We start from the raw sequence: 19,420 nt of genomic DNA, 5'->3' as shown, positions 1-19,420 counted from the left end.
CAGTAACCGTCCGCTAATGTCCTTAGCGCTCTCCACAATGCGGTGCTTTGTAAATGTCAGTGGCCCCGCAATAGAACCACCGGGACAGATGGTTCTCCATCCATCTCCTCCAGCGTCCTCATTGTCGAGTCCTCCCCTTTTCTCACTGTGGCCCACAAACGTTGTTCTTCCAGTGCTGTGGCCATCCCTCTTTGTCACCCTGGGCAGCTCCTCATTCTTCTTTCTTCACTTATTGTCTTTTTTCATTCATTCATTCATTTTTAAGACATACCACAGACTCGAAATTGTCAGTTTAACCCCTGTGTATTGACCTTGCATGATTTGCACATGAACTCAACGTTTGTCCATAAGGCACTGCGTTCCAAATTATTACGCAAATGATATTTTTCACTCATTCTGATTGTCTTCTTGTCCCTTACCTCGTCTATTCTGTGTGGGAACCCTAATAATTGGTCCATCATATTACATAAATGCCAACATTATCTGCCTTTGCTTTGTGTGCCGCATCGGAAGTTCCTTCATTCCTTTCTTCCGGCGTAACGATCCCGCCTCCAAGTCAGAGCCGAGCATATTCGCCGGAGACCCCACGGCCTCGGTTTCATCTTGCCGCGGTGTCACCGGGCTGTCTCGTAGACGGGTAGCGCCTGACTCCGTGAGTCTGAGGCACATCAAGGAGAATCCATGTATTATTCATCACCGCAAAGCTCACGGAATTCCAAACTCTCCCACCTTTCGTTCCTGAGCTAAAGTTTGATCTTTGACCTCAAGACATGTTTGGATTTTGGAGTCAGAGCTCCTGGGGCTGTTTTTATGCGCATTTTTATTTTTATTCATTTTCCCGACTAGTCAATGCAATTTACATTAGGGCCGCACAATATATTATTTGAGCATTGTCATCGCAATTTATTGTGCGCGTAATTTACAGTATTCAAATGTTTTGCTCATCACCAATTATATTCGCTTTTATAATGGAGAGTTCATTGAACAAAACCACCGTGATCACAAGAGAATTTTCCTTTTAACAATGCTCCACAGGTTCTTAATAGGGTTGAAGTCAGGGGACGGTGGTGACCACACCCTGAGTTTTTCTCTCTTTGCGCCCATAGCAGCGAAAGCACCAATGGTTTCTTTTGCCGTAAAGGTTGGCGCGTGGTCTTGCATGAGAATGAGTTTTCATGCCAGAGGCACGGTTCTACTTTGTATACCGTGGCAGGAAATGGTCTGTTCGAAACGTCACGTATTTTGTAGATGTCATTTTGACGCCTTCAGGCATCCTTAAGGGACCGACATCATCACTCTGCCACCTCTTCCTTGCAGCCCTGTTGTTCAACTTCAATCCTCCATGCTGTATAATTTGGAAAACGGCGTACATAGTTGGACAATGTTGCAAGGAGGTAACCCCGTGGCCCCTCATTAGCCAAACACTAAAACACGAGGTACCATATGTCAGCGCAGGCGTGACCTCCATGCGAAGGAATGCATGAGAATTAGCGAGAGTCAAAAGTGCTACGGTCGGCTTTACAGGAAGCGTCCCTGTCCCCGTTGTAAATTACGAGCACAGGTGAAGCTGTGTAGCCATGGTAACGATGCGCCAGAAAGTGCAGACACTGCAATGTACTTATGTACAAAAATGACAGCAGAAATTACTTTTGAACTAACAAAACAAATGCACGTAAAATAGTTTTGCTCAAAAAATAAAATAAAAGTAAAAAAAAAACAAACAAAAAAAAACACTCAATTGAAGTACCGATACTTGAAAAATCCACTTAAAGCTATAATCCACAACTTTTTATGTTCAAGTATTTTTCACCCAAGCCACTACTAGAGGAGATGACACAATGGTGATTAAGCCATTCAGCTTCTCTAAAATCTTGCTCTATTTGTCAGTATCTTATTTTTGTGTATTTAGTGAATGCCCTATTCATTTTCCGCACTGGCCCGGTTGGTGGCGCACTGCAAATGTCGACACAAATGACGCATGGCCTTCAAAACATTGTAAAAATATTGTAAAATTACATATAAGGGGCATAACATGCATTGCTTACGTCATATTGACGCAGGGTAGTTTTGTTTTTGCACATTTTCAGGGCATGTTGCGCTAGCTTGTACTTTTAGTGCTGTTCTCGTTAAAATCACATAAAGTTTGTTCTCGTTGTTGGAGCCAAAGCAGAGTCTCAGGTGAATCCCCCGCTTTCGTAATCACAGCAGCACATATTAGGCTGACTGAAATGGTTTCATTATAACTGCTAAATCACTGCAGGTCTCCCCGGCAGAATTTTGGAGCGCATACACTCATTGTAGTTTTCTTTTTTCTTTTTATTTGGATTTTTTTTGTGTGTGTATAGAGCACGGCCGCTGCCAGTGCCGACTTTGTCCGTCCCGGAGAGGTTAAACGTGGCAGCTATCGACGCGGACAAGCTTGGGCTGTTTGGGAACGTCGCGTCTCACCGCTCTTTATTACAGCTGGCTGGGAATGTGTCAGGACTCGTGGTTTCTGTTTTGTTTTGTTTTTCTCCTGGCTCCACATCCTAGTTTATTTTTGCACATTTTCATTTCAGGTTGGCTTTTGTTTTATTAAACTCCACTAAGGAAGTAACATGGGATTTTGGCTGGTGTCTGATCCCAACGTTCTGTCTCGTTTTTGGTACAGCAAACTGGATTTTTTTTATTTTATTTTTTTTATTTGGTTAAAAAGTGTGTCACGAAAATTTCAACAAAACCAAAATGGTTGTATCTAATGTGACTAAAAATGAACTATTCGTTGACAGGATCAGAGAGCTTTCATGTTCCCTGCCTGCAGGAGAACACCAACCACAAATTGGAAGTTGTGAGAGTGACAAGTGTGGCCGGTCTACCCTGATACTCTGCTGCCGCCGTGTGGCTGTAACACGCAAGCGCAGGCGCATCTGGGAAATTCTCTGGCGATTTGGATGCCGTGCGCGGCGGGTCCCCAAATGACGCATTCCTTCATCACCGGCAGATGTCGCCGCCACTCTCCCGCTGCGGCGAATTGATGAGCCGTCAACGCCTGTTTCATCACCGTGACTTGATATTGTTAAAGCGATCATGCAGCTGCCCTGAGACAAATAGTGTGTGTTGGGGGGGTTGTCATGGTGATATTTCCTGCGCGTCGAACAAGGTGCACCCGCATGCAGAGAAGATGCCGCGCTTTGCATTTGGATAGATTGGATGATGAGGCAGCCAGAGTGCACACTGTGTTCACAACCACCTCGGCTATGCTTTGATACTTACTCACTTCTAGGGACCAAAACAAAAAACAAAAAAACTGCGCCCTCATACTCTTCTTTTTTTTTGTCTGTCCGTTGGAAAATAAGCACAGTGGGATGTTTTCTCTGGAATTAAGATCAATTCTATAGCCGTTATATCGTCCTACTCAGGGGGTCACGGGTGGGCCGCGGCCTATCCCAGCCGACTTTTTGGGGCGCGAGGCGACGTACCCCCTGGAACGGGCAGCAGCAGGAAAATGTCATGAATTCGATGCTTTCCTGCCGTTTCCGCGGCTTTAATCTCCAGAAGCTGCCGCAAACACGACTCGTGAGCATTGACGATGCCACTTTGCTTTATTTTTTTTATTAATTCGTCAACAGTATACAAATATTCACACACAAAATGCTCTCAAAAACACTAGTGTCGTCAACATTTCTACCCGCCGTACAGTTCTGACTTTTTATTCCTTTGTGTGCTATTTAGTCCATAACAATAATCATAATAATAATAATTGCATTGATTCGTCGTCCTGTGCACACACCTCGTAAACAGCATCGACCACCGCGCCACCACTTGGCCCGTCAATAGCGAGAAGGTACGTGTGAGGCAGGAGCTATTTGACATCACGCAAGGAGGTCCGTATTGCCTTTTTTTGGGGGGGGAGAGCAAATGAAGGTGTCTGGTACAGACGCACCGCCATCACAGCACCGACACACTTCCTGGCACCTGTGCGTCCTCGAAATCAAGAAATCAAATCTGGAGGAAACGGAAAGTCGGGTTGGCAACGGACGGAGCGCAGGGACGGCGGGCGGGTCGATCGATCAAGTCGTGCAAGGTAGCCGGCAACAACACATCAACAATCGAATAAAACAGGAGAAAACAATGTATATTTGTTAAGGTGAGCGTCAACATTAAAGTGGCATCATGTGACCCTTTTCGTGTTCCCCCCACCCCGGAGTTTCATAAATAACTTTATTCCCAAAATATCAGGAAGTAGTGCAACAAACCTTTTCGCGGGATTATTTTTTTCCACCCCCGTTAAGTAAAAACAAACCAAGAGCTTCCCAATCCATAAATCATGTGGCGGCGGGGAAATATTCCAACCTTTTTTGTCAGGGAGTGCGCCGTTGTCGCAAAAAGTCCTTGTGTGCTTGGAAATCAAAGACTTGCTTCAGTCGCGGCGTGACGTTTGGCCTCCGGGAAGGCATTAGTGAAAAGAATAATGCCGCCAATCTGGGGCGACCGGACTGAGCTACATTCTGCGGGTTATGGTAAATAAAGAGCTGTTCGAGCTTACAGTGATGTCCTCGTTTGATTTGTTTCGCGCAGATGACTGCACTCTGCGAGTTTTATTTTTTTTTCTTAAATAGGCTTTTGATTTTGGAGGAGGAGCGCTTGACTTTCTCTCCGTTGTCACTGGAGTCCTGGGAGGAGGTGCTCTGGAGCTTGTGCTCCCGGCCCACGCTCCGGCCCTCCGAGTCCAGGGAGGTGAGGGACGGGTAGCGGCCCACGGAGGGCGGAATGCCGGCGGGCGGCGTGCCGAAGCTGTACGATTTCTCCAGGATGCCGTTGTACGCGGCCTTCCCCGACGGAGATGTGACGGCCTGGGTCTCCGGCGCGATTCGGGTGAGGTCCGGCGACGGCGAGGTGGACGGCGGGCCCGAGGGGGTGGTGGCCGGCGTAGGGGGCAAAGGCGGCGGGGTGGAGTCCCTGCTGTTGCTCGCGATGCTGCTGCACGTGGGGAACTCCGGGCTCTGATTGAACAGCAGCATTTCCTCGCGGGAAATCTTGCGGTACGGGGCGTCCGGGGTCACGAAGCAGGGGTTGTGCGGCGGCTTGCGGCCCATCGAGAAGTTCAGAGTGTCCGTGTCGGGGCTGCCCTCCTGGGCGACCTCCCTGAGAGACAAGGAGGCGGACAGAAAAATGTCACAAAGTACGCCCGTCTTTACTGTCAATCAGTGGCTCTCAAATTGGGGTCTCTGCAAGCCCTTGCTCTGGGGTCCGCAAAATAATTTGCAGTAAATTATCAGCTAGGTTGTATCATTAGAAAATGTGCACACCTACAAACGGGGACCGGTGAACAAACGAAACAAACATAATCAAGCAATTACTCCTTCCTTACTTGTTGTGGGCCAATTAGAAGCTCTTGTGGGATCGCGGTCCGGCATTCAAGAAAAGTAGTTTTTCGAACGTATCAGTTATTTACTGACAAACGTCACTGACTTTATGCTCAGGCCAAGGTAATAAAAGTATTACTTTGTCGCCATCTGGTGGAATATTGACGTTGTTGTTGGGTTGAACTTGCTATGTCGTGTTTTTTTGGGCAATTCAACGGACAGTATGTTTCTGCTTGTCTCCAGATGGAGCTAATAGCCCGTGTGTTCTCCTTTTGCTGTTCCACTTGTTTATGTAACATGGGTTCATGATTGCGTGCATGCTGTATGCATGGTGTTGATGCGTTGCTGGTTATTCTTTGTGCTGTTACAGACCACACTATATGAATCAATTAATGGTAGCAGTGCAGATCTGCTAACGACGATGATTAAATATTGAATTGAATTCAATTGGATTCGGTTTAAATAATCTGCGTGCACATGGTAGTTCGATTTAATTGGCGTTTGGATTGTGAGGGGGTCCTTGGAAAAAAATGTCTCCCCTTTAAGAGGTCCTTGGACCCAAGAGGTTTGACATCATCTGCTGTAAATGTGAGAAAATTCAGGCAAGACAGAAGCTGGTTATCTACAAGGGTGTACAAATTGGTGCTGATCAAAATTAGGATCGTTTGGCCTTGGCTCTTCATCCATGCATCACCATTGCCAAGCGCCATCGCGAATGTCTGGATGAAACACATCCGCGACATACCCCCTCCGCTCCGAGCTGAACATGACGTATTCGTCGTCCGCCTCGAGGTGAAAGGAGAGGGGCGAGCCGGCCATGGACAGCAGGTCGGGGTCCGGGGACATCATGGCGGACGAGCCCATGAGGCTCCGGCGGGAGCGGCACGCGCTGCTGTTGCGCGTCAGCGGGGGCCGCATCAACGTTGCTTAAAAAAAAAAGAAAGATTAAAAAGGACTCGGGATCGCGTATTGGCCACTTTGAGGTATCCCGGTATTTATTGTGAACGTAATGTTTCTAATTGTGCTGCTCCCTCTGGTGTGCGCACATTAATATAATACACGTGGAGTTGTTGATGAAACACGAAGACCATCACTCCTAAGCTGCAGTAATATGAGTCGTTTTTTCGCATAGCGTAAAGAATGGTCTGTTTGTGTTCAAATATCCCTTTTTTTAGACTTAAAACTACTGGGATATTGATGCTAGCTTCGTTAGCCCATCTATGGCTTTTCGCATTGTGTTAGCATTAGGCTACCACACTTTTGGAAGGCAAAGTCTTGTGGTCTGATGAAATACACAATGTGTGATTCACTTTTTTTGGGGGGGGGGCATTAAACCGCTTGGAGCAAGCACACGAGAGATTTTTTTTTTTTTTTTTTTTTATGAAGAAAAAGAAGTGTTCGCAACCTGCCAAACATACGGCGTACACGACACACTTAGGGAGGGCAGAATTTACATAATCCACTTCTCGGCACTCACTTTCTTAGATGGTTAGAAAAATGACATTTTCCCCCAAAAAAAATGTCAACTGTGCGATCCATTCAAAATAATTTTTGCCATTTATCGGCCTCTGGCTTTTTGTTTTCATTTTCCTCTGTAATTCCCCTTCCTTTGCATTTTAAACGGTGACTACATAGCCTTGTTTACGTTTGGAATGGATACCGCTAGCTCCTAATGTGGCCGCCACATCCCACAATGCAAAACGTTCCCAAGCCCTATTCACAACGCCCCACCTGTGAATTGCGGAACGATGGGAGGCGTGTCCTCGTCCAGGTCGTCCACGCCGCCGGCGATGGGGTACGGCGAGACGGAGACGCGCGGCATCACCACCCAGCTGTGGTCAGAGTAGAGGCTGGCCGTCAGACTCGGCAGCCCGGAGTTGTTGACGACGGGGAAGCCGCAGAGCCTCTCGATCTGCTGCCAGCGGTGCAAGCGCTCCCTCAGGCACGCCGTCACCTCAGACAAGGATTTCCTCAAGAAAAAAACAACGGAAAAAAACAGCTCCATCCATATGCTAGCTAACTTCTTGCAGAGGCAGGGGTTCTCAAAGCCATTACATGCTTTGCTGGCATGTGGTGGCATCTTTTTTGCCACGGAACCGTTGAAGTGATTTGAGGAGTTTCATTTCGACAAAAGTAATCATTTGCTGCCTTCTTGTGGCATACATAGGTGAATACAAATGCTTTTCGCGTCAATTACTTGCAGATTTATGAGATGTTTGTGCCTCCAAGCTGCAAATATTTTGCCGTATTTTCTTTACCTCATGACAACTCGACACGAGAAAAAATGTGTGAGGGAGTTAAAAATTACTTTTATTTGATACTTTACAATCCCATGTGTACGTACGCACTTTTTTAAACTGTATGACCTAACTAATAATGCATTGCAAATTCACGTAATTTCTCGTGTATAATCCGCACCCCCAAAATTGGAAAACCCTTCTTCTTCTTCTTCATGTATAATGCACACCCATGACTTTCTATCTTTCTATCTTTAAATTGGTTTTTCTAATCAATTCTGATCAGTAATATGATTAACACTGAGGTTTACTTGTTCTTTAATAATGTATTTAATATTGTGACACACCTTAGTACACTGCACCATAAAAACTAATTTATGGCTGTTCTAAAACATATACCTTATTTCACTGTGAAATAATTAGCTTTTACTATAAAACGCGCTATTGATTTTGGAAGATTTTTGCGGACTTACTTGGCTTCGAGTATCTTGTGGTCCACCTCATCCAGTGATGAACTGTGCGCGACGTGAAGCGTTCCAAACACAGAACTTCTCTTCTTTTTGATTTTCTCCGCCTGCAGTCCAAAAGGGAAAGGTTTGGAAATTGTCGCTAAGAAAGAAAAGCCCAGCGGTCGCTCGGTCTCGGTTACCTCGTCCTTGGCGATGCAGAGCTGTAGCTCGGCACTCTGCTTCTTGATGTTGTAGTACTGAACCTCCACCTCGTGCGTGAGCTGGAGCCACTTCTGCAGAGCTTCGGGCAGCGACCACTCGGACTGAATCTCCTTCTCGGCTCGCTTCAGGGCCTTTCGGACCTACGCGGCGGGTATGGATTTTGGTTCAGAAAGGTGCCTCGATCGTCTATTTGCCGCACGTAAGGCTTCACCTGCACAAGCTCCTCTTCCGCGTATTTGAGCCGGCTGAGCTCGCATTCGGCGCCCTCTCGCAGGTCCCGAAGTCTGTGGGCTTCCTTCTTGGCGCCGGTGATCTCGTCCCTCATCTTCTGCTCGAGATTCTGCTTCTCCACAATGACCGTCCGGTTTTCTTCCTGAGCCTTTTCCAAACTGAGGAGGAGGAAACCCATTTGAATATCTGCTACTGTTTGAAACCTCCGTGTTGTTTTGGGTATTCTTTTGCATTTCTCTCGCTAACCGACTCTGCAGGTCGAGGAGGCTTTGCTCAGCGTTTTGCAGGCTCTCCAGATCCTTCATCATCTGGGAGATGTGCACCTTGCTGGACTTGTTCTGCACGTAAGCAAACCAGCAGCCGCCCACGCCGATCACTATGGAGATCGTGAGGACGAAGTCTTTCGTCCAGTTGTGTTGCGGCCCTAAGGGAAAGGAGGGACGACGGGAGTGGTGCAAAATGAAGCATTCGCGGGCCACGTGCGGCAAAGTCGACAGAAGGCGCGGGCTTACGCAGCGGGGGGCCGAAAAGGACCGCGTCGAGCGCCTTCAGGTTGAGTTTTTGTTTGTGTCGCTGGTCTGACACCTTGAGCTGCACGGACAGGAACGACGGCTCGTTTGCGGCGATGCTGCGACACAAGAGCGAGACGGTCACCGGTGCGTACAGCCCCGGCAGAGAAGCTGGTCGGCCCGGTGACGGGACACCAAAGCCTTCAACATCCCCGCCCGGGACCACGCACACACACTGGGACGAGCAGAGCGACGTGTTCGTAGTTCACATTTCTCGGTTCAAGACCTTGCCCTATTTTCGGACCAGCATTTTCAGGCTGAAACGTGATCTGAGGTGGCCTCAAAGAAATCTGCGAGGCCCATGTCTTCCCTCTGTGTAGCCCTTTTGCAAACATCAGAGGGCAGCATCGTCTCGTAAGACGAAGATGCGTTCGTGCACAGCAAAGCAAACGCAAGAGGATTAGTGGCAAAAGCAAAAGGGACTACCAACCGTGGCAGTGTGTTGCCGGTGACGCGGAAGTCCCGGAAGTTTTTTTCATACTGGGGCAGCTCCACCGACTCCTTCAACCACTGAACCGTGTCTTCCACCGTCCAGTTGTGGACTGACGGGCACAAAAAAGCCATGTCATTATTTCGCTTGTATGACAGAAGCTTGAGAAAACTACAAGGAGATTTTATGTTTAGTGTCTTCTACAGTTGCTTCTGTACATTGTGAGACACATTTTGCTGTGTATTTGCCTTCTGAAGTCTTCCAGCCCTTCCAAAGCTCCTCCACTGTGATGTGTTGGTCCTCGCGGTGCAAGTTGCTGTGCTTGTTGGTCTGATGCTGCTTCATGTCTTCTATAATAAACTGAGAAAAAGAGATGATACATTCAGCATCTGTTTTTTTTCGGGGAGGGTTGTTTCCTGACAGTACACGTTTATTCTCAACTATCGTGTGTGTGTGTGTGTGCGTTTAAGAGAGGCAATTCTACAGAGCTGTCTGGCCGATCGCTCCCTCTCGCGCACGCACACACTTTTTCATTTCTCGGCTTTTTTTTCCTTTTAGGGACTTTGAAAAGCGAGCAAGAGCTCCACTTCCACCTGCGTACGCGTTAAGTCTCCGCTCGGCACTTCACGGCCATCAAGAGAAGACTGAGCCACAACAAAAGAAATGCCAGGATATCTTTTTTGCCCTTAATTGTACCATTGCAGGAATGAAACGCTTTAACAATCAAACATGATCTATTTTCAAACGGCTAAACATACCGTTTTATATTGTAATTCTCGTTAATACCGTATTTAGTGTCTCGGAACAAACATAAAAAAAAACAACAGCAACTAGCTGGTGCAAATCTAAATTCGCTAGTGGTTTCAGGCGACGTCACTGGGATGACTAAATGCCAGGAGAGGTGAACAGCAAACAAAAAGTCGCATCTCGAAGAAGACCTACTGGATGGAACTAGTAGCCACATTGCACTAAATAAGTGGCACAATTCCGAGACTATAAATAATCATCAAGAGGTTGCAGTTGGTGTTGCTTCAGGCTGATGAGACAGGCGGTAAGAGTTTGATCAAAGCTTCAGGTTGGCGAAACGGGTCTTTGGGGAGTTTGCTTTGCAAGTCCGCGAATAAACTCAACTTGAAATGCATGCGGCACTGCGGAGGACCACGTTATTCGGTGAAATGTTGCTAAATGACCCAAAATGCTGAATTCCTGAGTACCAGGATCAGTCAATGATTGCAAAAACGACGACTTGCGCAAAAAAACCAAAAAACAATTGCCTTTGTTCATAAGTTGAAACCTTACGGTATATATATACCACAAACTGTGATCCCAAAACGGTTTAATATCATTTTACAACATTATCCTTAAAAAAGAAATGGCTTACAGCGCACAGTAATGCTCTGATACCTGAACCAAATAGTTCTCCCAAACATTGACAATAACACAATGTCACGTAACGTCACCCAAACACCTCCTGCTCCTTCTGTTAGCGAAGGAGCAGCTAACATTGGCTTGATGATGGGAAAATTCCAGTCGAGGTCCGACAGGGAAGCGAGAGTCCTTCTGAGGTTGACGTCTGGGAAAACAAGGTGGTAAACTTCACAAGATGATACAAAGAGAGAGGTTCTGATCACGATTGGTAGCGGTCAGCAGCTAGCAAAAGCTAGTTGCTCAACGTAAGTGGCCAACTAGAGATTGGGGAGAAAAAAAAATGAGTAGTCTTCTGAAAGCCGTTTTTAACGGAAATGAGTTTGAAATGTTTTGGGATTATAATTTGGGATATAGTTAGGGTTTAAACTTTTTTTTTTTTTAGGGGGGTGGGGGGGGGGGGTTGGCCATTCGTGTCAAGTCTTGAGCCCATTCGGCATTTCATTCCTGCATCACTCGAGTCACGAGTAAGATCTTGTCAGCCAGTAGAAGAAAGAGCGGCGCCAACGCAAACATGCGATGCGACCGCGGTCCTTAAGAGCACGTCGAATACTAAAATACCAGAGGCCCACGTGGGGTCAGCGAGCTCTCGGATGTCGGCCATTCCGCTAGCCCAAAGAAACGCACATGCAACGCACAACATTTGAGGCGACACACGCTCGCTGTGAGCATTGCTAACTAAATATTCTTGTCAACACTGAAGACCAACTTTTTGATTGATGGAAGTGGATACCGGCACAAGCATATAATATTAGAAAATATACCTTTTAGGAATAAAAGCTTTGCCTGATAAACGCTTGGGCCTCGTACGCTAGCGTATTTTCATATCGGTCTTTATAGTGGCATTTGGAGAGGTAGTTTTTTTTAATTAGTACTGTGTGTAAAAATTTTGAGAAGCACTATCGTAGCCCATGCAGTCGCTGGCTTTGACCTGCGGAAAGATTCAAATCAGCTTGGTCTCCTCGGGCGTTGACCGCACTCGCCAAATCCGAAACGTATACTTGCGAGACTCGCCTCCACGCTCTCGTTGACCTCGATGCCGCCGTCGTTGTCGTCGTCCAGCTCTTTATGGATGTGGCGCAAGGCCACCAGGCTGAAGCGGTCGGCATCGCTCACACACGGTGGGATGACCGTGAGGCAGGGGTCTAGACGGGGAGAAACACAAGAAGCTCAGGTTGGTGTTTCCAACAGCCCCCTGAGAATATTATAATATTAATCAGAATATTATTTTTAGATTAGTGGTTGCAGAGGGGGAAAAAAATCGCTTAAAATCGTATCGCTGTGCCCAAAAAATCTGAGACACAAAATATCTTCCAAGACGAGCTTCCAAACTGTGTAAAGCAACACACGCTGACTTGCATCCGGCGAGCCTGCACTCATATAGTTGGTGTCATTCGTCGCGTCAAAGCTAGGCTAAAGTCTTCTGGCTTTAGCGTACACCAGACCGTGGCATTTTGTGCACGTCGGGAATCGGCTTGAGAAGCAAGAGGAGATGTGTGCCGGGACGCGTGCCCCGGCTCAGTTTGAACGAGGGTGGCATCAGCGGAATGTCCGCGGTCGAGCTAAAACGGCTGATACCGAAACCGCGGCGGCACGACCAAATAGTTAGCCCGACAGCAGCGGGAGCTGTTACACAATGAGGCTCCTTCACATGATATCAGGCCGCCTGCACTGAACATTAGCGTTACATAATATGTAATGCTGTATTTGCTTTGCTAGCCAGACAGGCACGCAACTTTAGGGGTTGGTTACACGCAGCCTCATCCTAGTTACTGTTTGTCAGGACATGAACTCTGTCGAGTTTGAATGATATACAAACAGTTGGGCATCTAAAGAGCCTACACATCGAAAGTCAGAAAATCTGTTCTGGTAGATAATACCGCCCCAACACCGAGTTTCTCCGCCCGTGACCTGACAACTGATCTGCCGAACGAGTGCAGCTGGCGACACCAAGGCACAAACATGTCAAAGGTTTCAAGATAAGCAGAGCTGCAGAGTCAGTGCAATAGCTACAATTAGCCAACAGCGTTATCGATGCCACACTCGCGAATGTTTGGTGACGGTGTCAATGTCGGGGTGCGGGTATTTGTGCGTTGTGATTTGTCCACTGCATGCGCCACATGAAGTGCTGCATCCATGACTGAAAATGCCTGTCTTCTCTTCAGACTCTTGGCTGTTTGCGAATCAGCAAACGCCTCAGCGCCATGCCGCTCCGCCCCTGGTCGTCGTGGTAACAAAGGCTCATGTGCCCTAGACAAGTGTGTGCTGTAATTCTTTATCCTTTCTGTATTTTGTCCAAAGAATGTCAGAGACGTTTTAATAGACACCTGGGAACTGTTTTTAAATTTATATATATATAAAAAAAAAAAAAAAAAAAAAGAAGTCTTTTAGACTTTTTTTCATATTCGGTTTAGTATATTTCACGACTGTTACTTTTTATTGTTGGCCTAGTTCTGTTCTGCGCTAAACTCTTGGGAAAATATCTTCTGAAGCTGAAGAATAAAGATAATCCCGAGATATATTTAAAAAAAAAAAAAAACGTCATTTACAGTGACAGCGCGAGCCTTCCCTTCACAGGTGTCCTCTCTCTTTTGTGTGCTGTGGGATGGTTATGAGGAAGTATATGACAGGAAGTCACTGCGAGTGACCCTTAGCATTTCGGGAGAGGTGGGAGGGGGAGGCGGCATGCGCAAAAATCAAAACAGCCAGTCCCAAAAGACTGCAAAATTGGAAAGCACTGGGTTATTTTTAACGCGCCGGCCTCCCTTTTGTCAGGATGTAGGAACTCAACAATGGCAGAGGTCTCCCTTGCTTACACACAAGCAGATGTTAGGCGCACAATGCGGTAGGCAGTAATTCACTTAGCAAGCTGTCACAAAAGTGCTTCAAAAGAATCCGGTAACAAAAGTGCTGTCAGCCTCCTTGTAAGACACGTGTCAATAATAACGTTGTTTCTGTTGGTTTTTTTGTTTTGTTTAAAAAAAAATATTATTATTTTTAAAGTCTCTCTGGGAAGTTTTAGGTAACTTCCACATTACATCGTGTTCTATCAAACCTTCAAGTGATCTGTCCTTAGCCGGACACTTTCAGTTCAGCGTATGCTACAGTACCACAGCACAAGGGGACATAAAATGAGTTTTCTACGCCCAGGTTATAATGTTCCTTCTTAGAGTCACGTTACTGGTGGTGTTTGTATGATGGGGAAGCATTCCGGCAGGAGGGAGGGGGAGTATGGCAGATACTCAACTAAGAGAAGCAGACCGGAAGAAGGCATCGCGTGTTTACGTTTTTGTTGCCCTGACTGGTTGCGAAAGGCGTGGTCCGCGCAAACTCAAGTGGAAACCTAAGCTTGTCTGAACCCAAACCCGATGCGACATGATCTGTAATTTACAGGTGGCTTTGACCAGGAAAGCAATTTGGTGAGTGCTTCGTGTCCCATTGATCGGCATAAACACCTGCTTTCCCCCTGGGAGCTATGAGTGCTTAGAACCTCTGTTAAATAATCACTAATCCTTTCTTGGCCTTTTAAAAGGGAAAAAATGAAAAGGCAGAGGGGGTTTAACTCGAGGGTCAGGTCTTGGCCAAAAACTTCCAGAAAAGGAGACACTCTTTTGCGGCCAGGATTCTGCGGAACATTTGAATAACGGCCCCACGAACACGAGCTTTACCATATCCGCATCGGCCCGGGCAAGCCTGCGGGATGAATGGGAAGTCGAGGCGAGGTTAAAAACCTCTCTAATTCCTTCACATAGTCTCTGACACGCTCTTTTGGCTATAAGCGTTACAGGACGGAGTGAGCGAGACTCCATGTAGACGGCTTAGGGTTAAGACTGAAGAACTGAATGAAGCGCTAAAATGGTGGCAAGTGAAGGGAGAGGCATCATTCTTCATTAGATTTGACATGTCCGTGTACAAATCCAGTTGGATTACATTGTTGGAATGCCGCAGTGAGCCGAGGCGTGAAGTCACCAGGAATACAGAGAACAGTTTGCTTCTTTGTTGTGATGCTTTTCGCAATTGGACGACCGGCGAATGAATGCGTGACCGCAACTGATGACGGCTTAGAAAGGACGGCGATCTCCGCACACCAGTGATGAAGTTATCAAACACGCAGCAGATCGGTCAAGTCAAGTCTCGTCTTTCTGGGAACGAGGCGCTCTGGGAAACTTCCGTCATGCCAAGAAGAAAACCTTGTCCATTCTATTGGCCCAGTTGCTGCAAAAGAGTGCAGTCATTTCGGTACAGTGTGTAGTGCAGTATATGCCTGGTCCATTTTGGAACAGTTCAAGGGAGGGCCCGTAATGAAGATGGCGATCCGAAGAAGTGAAGATCAGGACTCGTCTCACCACAGCAAGTTAGAGCCAGAACACAGATGGGAGTTGGGCCGTTGAACTTAAGAGTGCCCTTACAAATATTGAGATGGTAATCAAGCGTAGTTAGCGCGTCATGGCTCTAGCTAGTGTTTAATATTCAAATATAGGCTGCCAGGAGCAGGCCCGGCTTTCACTTCTGTGCTTGTTGACCCGCTTTGCTACGAGCACGGGTCAGACCATTAACGGCAGCTTACGGCATGCAGAAGAAATCCAACAGCTTCCGCGTCACACGGCCGACACAGCGGGAAAGTCCCTGACACACGGGAGCCGACTGAACCCTCGCACAAAGTATCTAAGACTAGGTTGCAACTGACGTTGCACACGGGAGCGGAAGTTCCACGCTAAAAGAGAGCAGCCACGAGGACAGTCTCAGGTGTCTGTGAAGGGCGCAGCTTAGGATTCTTCCTGTGTTAGGGTGACAGGACTTAGCAATGCCACACACGGCATTGCAAGAGCTGATTCCGGGACCCAACGAACAGGTGCTATTACAATGTCGGATTTCATAAAACCAATGACAAATGCACTAGAGCGCTTCTCCATTTGGCATTGTGAGATACAACCATTCATCCATTTTCTCTAAGTCTTATGCTGTTCAGAGGCAGCTGGAGTTTAACCCAACTTTGAAATGTCCTGAAATTTTGCAGCCCAAAGAGGCATCACAGGTATATTTTGTCCGGTCCCAACAAGAATCAAACTTTCTTGTCTTGGAATGTACTCGACAGTTTTGGCCACGGCCTGACGGTGGAGGTCACTTCCACTGCCAACTGGGGGATAAACACCTTTTATGTGTGGCCGACAACAGGGTGGTGAGCTACTGTGTCGAGACGCCAAGCCGTCCGATGCCTCTACGCTGATGTCAGCCGGCGTTGTCTGCTCGCGCTGACTTACTATCTATCACTACCCGGAACCTGAGAACAACAGAATTACCGTGTAGGAAATCGGCATTAGTCAGCTGCCCGGTAGAAAATGAGCAGGGAAAACTTCAGCGGTAACTTTATAAATACTCTCGGAGGGGTCTGCTCTCGGGTCTCATTAGGTTGAATTAACTCTGGAGCCTGAGGACTGAGACTGGGGCAGCAGCTGTCCACCTTCGGGGGACGCGGAACAGGCAAGTCGGCGGCCTCAGTTGTACTGAGCACAACATTGACCTTCGCAACAAGCAATTAGAAAACATTTGAGACCAGTTCATGTTTCCACCGAACAGGGGGCACAAGGGGGCACTGTTGCTTTTTTTACCCGAAGACCTCGGACCAATCTTACGGCCAAAAACGTATCGTTCTTAAGCGCCACTGGAATATGACATTTTAATCTTCCTTCTTCCATTTGGAAAACCCATATGACGTCCGCCGGGGGCACACAAGGACTCACTTTCTCCTCTCCGGCTGCGCAAGGGGAGGTGACGCAACGAGAGTGCTGGCGGGCGGGCCGTTACTGACGCATCATTGTCCATGGGCCCACTGGGCAGAGATCAGCACTTTGCCCGTCTCACACTGAGAGAAGGGCAAGCGCTCGGTTGCCTGCTGAACCAATCCTTGTCAGTTCCTCCAGGAATTCCTATTTGCAACAATTCACGTCAATTCATCCAAGATTAGGCACAAATTTACGATTCATCCAATCGCCGCAACTTTTCAGCGACTTGCACCAATCATTGACGCTTTCCGCAAGTTCCACCAATCCAAGCAGTTTTTGGTGTGAAAGTACTGTACAGGCTGGCACCGCTGGAACGTCTCACGAGTGTGGACACGGAATGAGTGAGACTGATAACCAATTAAACTGCCTGTGCGTCATAATTCATTGGCCATTGTGCCGCACCTAGTGCGTGCGCCATGGCCACCAAAACTTGTTTGAGTTGATGATGAAACACAGAAGACTGTTGCAACCAAGCTGCAATCACGAGTCATTTTTTTTGTGTGCAGAGGATCAAGAAGATACGCACATGAGCATTGTTGTTCAAATCCAAGTTGTTTAAAGGTTTATAGTTACTGCAACAAAGACGTTAGTTTCATTATGCCATCTATGGTGTTTTGCATTGTGTGTTAGCATTGCGCTAGCAGACTTCGCGAATAAAAAGTTATGTGGTTGGATTAAATAAGTGTACCTCTTTGTTTTATAGCAAACGTTTAATCGGGAGTGCCAATAAAGAGCCTCTATTTTCAAATTGTTCACAATCCGACTGCTTCTTTTTGTGACGTTTCCTGCAACATCGGGACCAAATATAGGCTGAACGACAGCTCGTATCTTGAAAAACTCGTCAGTCGAGAGTCGAGGTGCCACAGTAAATTCCAATGTGCCATTCATTCTGTTATCAATAATGATTTACTAAATCATTATTTGGTGTCTGAGCTGTAGATGTAGGCTACTAGACAACTTCATATGTTACCTACTAACCGCTCCTTCAACTGCAATTTTTCTAAAGTGCTTCATCCGCGCGCAAAAAAAGCCGCAACTCAAAGGGTTGGGTGTCCGGTTTCTCCGGTTTTCAGGTGTCAATGTTGGATGTTCAACACGTCCAACAGCCTGAGGTGCGAGCCGTTACTTAATCTAACACTTCAAAATTAGCGTTTTAAATGTCAGGTACAGGTGACGGGAAGCTGTACCTTCGACTTCCAATATTTGCGTCACGCCCAGTTTGACTTTCCTTGAGGAAGCCCGATGGGTGTCCTTCACCCCTGGGGAGATTTTCTGGAGCTTTGCCATGAGGTGTCGTCAATGAATGTCAGTTTGACGTGTGGTCCCGCAGACTTGGGCTGACTTCGACCGTCCGTCGCCGTGTCCCCGGATTCCTTCACGTACTCTCAGGCCAACGCTTGAAGGCGCGTTAACATGTCTGTTATTACCCATCGAGCATGTTTTAACCCAACTCCCACGCCAGAAAGTTCCATTCTGATCGCTTACATGAGAAGTCTAGCTTGAGTTCCCGTCGTCTGCCTCTTGACTCGATACCTTCTGGTCACAAAAACAGCCACATTCTTTCACCTTTGTGTCTTCGTACCAGGAGATGAGTTTGTATGCATGCAATTTGTATCTTTCTTTGATTGTGTCTTAGGCCCAAACCGGTATTTGTATGTACCACGGCTGCGCAGGTGTCAAGGGTGGTTTTGGGGTACATAGCGATTGTAGATGGGGGTGGCAGGGGGATCCTGAACCCTTGAAAACCCGGAGGCATACCCTGTGACGACCAACTGGGTTACCAGGGGGTAAATGAGGTGCGAGACGAGTGGGGGTCTTGTATTCCACATGCTTACCTGGGGTGGCCCCATCTCCAGTATCCGCCGAGTGGGAGCCCAGCAGCGCAGAGACGACGAGTCCACGCAGCAACACGATCAGCACCGCGGGGATGGGGCACATCGTGGACGTGTGGGTGGCAGAAGATCAGACGGCGGGTTCGGACGTCGGGGTCATGGGCCAAACCAGTCTATTCTGAAGCTATTTATGTGCAAGCGGGGGTTCTAAAACGTCCCACGTGTGAAACTAAGACCCTCCACAGGTACTTTGAGAGGGGCTGCGCGCTGCAGGCTCCCCCATGATACTGAACTGTCAACTAAATCACGCATCTGGGAGGGGGGAGAGGGAGGATTGGTGGGGGTAGCTTGGGTGCAGGGATCCCAAAGCCCCTAAAAAAAAAATGTAAAAAAAAAATAACGTCCGATCCGTGGAATCGAGTGTCAAATTCCCACGCCAGGCTGCGCGAGTTGTTGCCAAGTAGCGCCCGACTTCCACGTACAGTACGTGTAGTGTAAACACAGATCCGGATCAGCGTCCTCGTCACCAGAAAGCCGCCTGCTTAAAAAAATGCAAAGGGAAAAAAACACTTCCTCCTCCGGTTCTGAAGGAACCACATGGCTACTGCTTCTGCCCCCCTCCCTCCTTCCTATTTGCTCCGCGGGTCCGCTTCGAGAGGTCCGGTGCGGCGAGGGGATGCGCATGCCATCGTTGACGCCGGACGCGCGCACGCTCGCGGGAGGGCGCGCGCGTCGAGCAGGGGCGGAAGTCTCGAGAAATGAGCGGGGGGGGGGAACAGTACTCTGTGTGAGTGTGTGTGTGTGTTCGTCTGTGTGTGTGTGTTTGGAAGCTGCGTCACTGGCCCACTCGCACGCGGCTCAGCTGCTACGGAGGTCCGTCATTCGTCGTCGTCTTAT

At 47.7% G+C, this 19,420-nt stretch overlaps 2 protein-coding genes across 7 annotated transcripts in view; one reads left to right on the top strand and one right to left on the bottom strand.

The window, feature by feature from the left end:
• LOC133472897 (sex-determining region Y protein-like) overlaps window positions 1–19,420 on the top strand; it is a 376,487-nt gene that overhangs the window by 353,414 nt on the left and 3,653 nt on the right. The window lies entirely within an intron of this gene.
• stim2b (stromal interaction molecule 2b) lies at window positions 3,563–19,319 on the bottom strand. 6 transcript variants are annotated; one of them, XM_061763730.1, is made up of 12 exons: window positions 18,527–19,312; window positions 11,923–12,053; window positions 9,732–9,843; window positions 9,484–9,595; window positions 8,997–9,112; window positions 8,731–8,908; window positions 8,465–8,642; window positions 8,232–8,393; window positions 8,056–8,156; window positions 7,077–7,315; window positions 6,040–6,271; window positions 3,563–5,124 (listed from the first exon to the last, which is right to left on the bottom strand). In XM_061763730.1, exons 1-12 carry the CDS (start codon window positions 18,627–18,629, stop codon window positions 4,578–4,580), a joined length of 2,211 nt encoding a protein of 736 aa, XP_061619714.1. In that variant the 5' UTR covers window positions 18,630–19,312; the 3' UTR covers window positions 3,563–4,577. The 6 variants fall into 6 exon arrangements, 5 of the variants coding, with proteins under 5 accessions (XP_061619714.1, XP_061619715.1, XP_061619710.1 ...); XM_061763731.1 differs by having other exon boundaries at window positions 6,091–6,271; window positions 18,527–19,309; XM_061763726.1 differs by having other exon boundaries at window positions 8,056–8,393; window positions 18,527–19,315.

The sequence above is a fragment of the Phyllopteryx taeniolatus genome, chromosome 23 (genome assembly GCF_024500385.1).
Source record: "Phyllopteryx taeniolatus isolate TA_2022b chromosome 23, UOR_Ptae_1.2, whole genome shotgun sequence".
NCBI classification, from domain to species: Eukaryota; Metazoa; Chordata; class Actinopteri; order Syngnathiformes; family Syngnathidae; genus Phyllopteryx; species Phyllopteryx taeniolatus.
This window is presented reverse-complemented; position numbering and strand designations above follow the sequence as displayed.

Bases quoted from the DNA above. Each gene is read 5' to 3' on its own strand.
- stim2b (XM_061763726.1), bottom strand. From the start codon at position 18,629: ATGTGCCCCATCCCCGCGGTGCTGATCGTGTTGCTGCGTGGACTCGTC. The intron at 12,054-18,526 runs GTAAGCATGTGG...CTCCCCGTCTAG, and splicing joins TGGAGATGGGGCCACCCCAG to ACCCCTGCCTCACGGTCATC. The intron at 5,125-6,039 runs GTGATGCATGGA...CTTGTCTCTCAG, and splicing joins CGCGATGGCGCTTGGCAATG to GGAGGTCGCCCAGGAGGGCA.